The following is a 2,968-nucleotide window of genomic DNA, read 5'->3' as shown; positions in this document are numbered from 1 at the left end:
AATTTTTAATTTTAGGTTTTCTTATATACTCATACCAAATGGCTGTTATGGTATCTGTTTACACTGGTGGTGAGATTTTAACAGTCCCTAATGGGGTTTATTACAGTATCGGGCCTGTTTCTGTGATACTGGTAATGTCGGGTACTGATTTGTTGGTTCTGAAATCGACTATTTCTCAGAACCTCGGATTGAATCAGGATCGATATGTCCTTGATATTCAGGCCAAAATTAGCATGCCCACTGGTTCAGGCCAAACTTGGTTCCAACTTTTTCCTGTTCAGAATGATGGAGTCTGGCAGGTACTGGACAACTAGACAATTAGTTTTTCTGGGGGTGGATACAAGATAATTGAACTCTTTGTGGAGATTAACCGAGTCCAGCGTCCTAACCCCCTTGCAAGGTTAATCCGAGGTGCTAGTCGGGCTAATGTGTCAACCTCCTCAAGTCCAGTGTCCCAACCCCCTTTCTAGATTGACATTCCTGAAAGTAGTAATGCCCCATTTCAGGAGGGCCGACGGTCTACTAGTCGGCCCTCCCGTCAGTCCCGAATCCCTTTACCGATTGACATGCCTGAGAGTACTCAAGCCCCAGTTCAGAGGGACCGACCGTCTAATAGTCAGCACTCCCATCGATCCCGAGCCCAGCCTTGTGATCCGGAGGAAACTGAGGAGACGGTGGATCAGGAAATACAAGAGGCAGAGGAAAATTGGGGGGATGTTGATCCTGATTGCATGAGCAATCATAGTGACACAGCAGATACAAGGCCTGTGCTCGGGCAGCCAAAAAAATTCAAGGTTGATAAAGGGTTTCGGATAATGGGTCGCGGGGTTGAGCACCCGATTGCAGCTTTCAATGACCTATCAGGTTTTCAGGAAGCAAATGTGGGGTTATTTGGTAGACATGCAGAGTTTGAGAATGAATTGTCAGAGGGACAAACCTATGATTCAAAGGAGGAAATGAAAGCTGCAATTTACAAGTTTCACATTCTTTGTAATAAAGAGATTAAGAATACGCACAGTGACAAACAACGGATTAGGTTCAAGTGCAAGGACCCCAGATGTGGTTGGTACATTAATGCAAGGGTCATTGGTTTTGGTACACAATGGAAAGTATCCAGGTGCCCAACAAAACATGTTTGTCATGCGGATGCCACAAGAATAGATCATGCACAGTTGACCGCTGCTATGGTTGCCGATTGCATCTCGGCGCACATGAGAAATGACGTAGATTTAAGTATCACTTCTGTCAGAATAGCTTGTGCACAAACGTACAACGGTCAGGTACCAGCATACAATAAATTATGGCGTGGAAGGGAGTTGGCAATTGCCCGCCAATTTGGTAGTTGGGAGGGATCATATGCGCTTATAGTCCCCTTATTGGAGGCAATTAAACGAAACAATTCAGGTACATTGTTTGATGTTACCTCATATCCAACTGGTGAGCCTGGACCTTACAGGTACTTTAATAGGGCGGCTTGGGCATTTGGACCATGCATAGAGGCTTTCCAACACCTAAGACCTGTCATCACTGTTGATGCTTGTTTCTTAGCAGGCCAGTACAAAGGTAAAATGTTGATTGCAACCGGATACGATGCAGAAAATCAACTCCTCCCATTGGCTTTTTCATTGGTAGATACAGAGAATTTTGAAGATTGTGCATGGTTCATGCAGTGGTTGAGGCGCAATGTAATTCGCTCCAGGTTTGTGTGTGTCATCACTGATAGGGGTAAGGGCATAAAAAATGTGTTTCGACAGGATGATCTGGGATGGAATGAGGAAGATGAGGATGAGTGCGTTCACCGTCTTTGTGCTACTCACATAGCAGAAAATATGAAAAAGAATCATTGCAATGAAGAAGCAATCAAGTACTTCAGGATATGTGTGGCGAAGAGAAAGATGAGGAGATATGAGCAAGGAATGCAAGCAATGGGAGATGTATGTGATCGGTCTCTGAATTGGTTGGACGGTGTGGATAAGTATCTAGATCAAGATGAGAACGAATGTCCTAAATCATGGAAGATATTCCAGGCGTTGGATGGGGGTTTTTGTTGGGGAATTATGACGACGAACGGGTCCGAGTCGCTCAATAATGTTTTTAGATTTTCTCGTAGGTTGACGGTAGCAGCAATAATTGAGGACACGTTTTACAAATGTCAGCAATGGTTTGCTCAAAGGAGGGCAAAAGCGCAATTTGAAGCAAGCCAGGGTCAACAGTTCTCATGCCGTGTGCACGAGGTATTTTATTTTCATTAAATTATTTTATTTTTTGTAATTTTTATTAAATTGTTTTTTTTTCGTAGTTGATTAACAAACGGTGCGGGAGGTCACAATCTATGACGACGCTCGGTGGATTTGGCAACTGGAACGAGTTTGAGATAACATCCACACAAGAGAAAGTTAATGCATACATTAAAGACGCTTCTGGCCGGTTTACCAAAGCAAATTATAAATACACGGTGGTAATCACGGATGAGAACACGGTTACATGCACATGCCAGAAGCCGCAATTAAATAGAATACCATGTTCTCATGTTCTCGCAGTGTGCCGTCTCCGAGGCATTGACCCTGGAAGGTTTGTACATTACTACTACCACATACAGACACTTATCAACACATGGCTGGGTGAATGGCATGTGTATGACAATCAGTCCGATTGGCCGGAAAATGAAGGCCCAATCCTTGTTCCAAATGACAAAAATATTACCTTGGGTCGAAGGCGAGTTAATAGGATTCCGATGTGGCTTGATTTACTTCATAATAGAAGGAGAGGACATCAGACTCGCCGGGATACGCAAGAACAACAAAACAGAGCTGCTCGAGATGCACGAGGTAGTTAACTCATACAGTTTTGTTATTAAATTTTCAGGTTGAGAAAGAGGAGTAACAATACATTTTTGTTATTAAATTTTCAGGTTGAGAAAGAGGCAAGCAATGTATTTAGGCACACTATTACTGTTTATTGTATTTAG

At 43.2% G+C, this 2,968-nt stretch overlaps 1 protein-coding gene across 1 annotated transcript; it reads left to right on the top strand.

Moving 5' to 3' along the window:
- The first annotated feature begins 566 nt into the window (after positions 1–566).
- On the top strand, positions 567–2,968 carry LOC144560296 (uncharacterized). The gene is made up of 3 exons (XM_078309460.1): positions 567–2,234; positions 2,300–2,719; positions 2,912–2,968. The coding sequence occupies exons 1-3, from the start codon at positions 567–569 to the stop codon at positions 2,966–2,968; spliced, it is 2,145 nt and encodes a 714-aa protein (XP_078165586.1).

This window comes from Carex rostrata, chromosome 10, assembly GCF_964058835.1.
Source record: "Carex rostrata chromosome 10, lpCarRost1.2, whole genome shotgun sequence".
NCBI classification, from domain to species: domain Eukaryota; kingdom Viridiplantae; phylum Streptophyta; class Magnoliopsida; order Poales; family Cyperaceae; genus Carex; species Carex rostrata.
The sequence above is the reverse complement of the archived record's forward strand: the minus strand, read 5'-3'. Positions and strand labels throughout refer to the sequence as shown.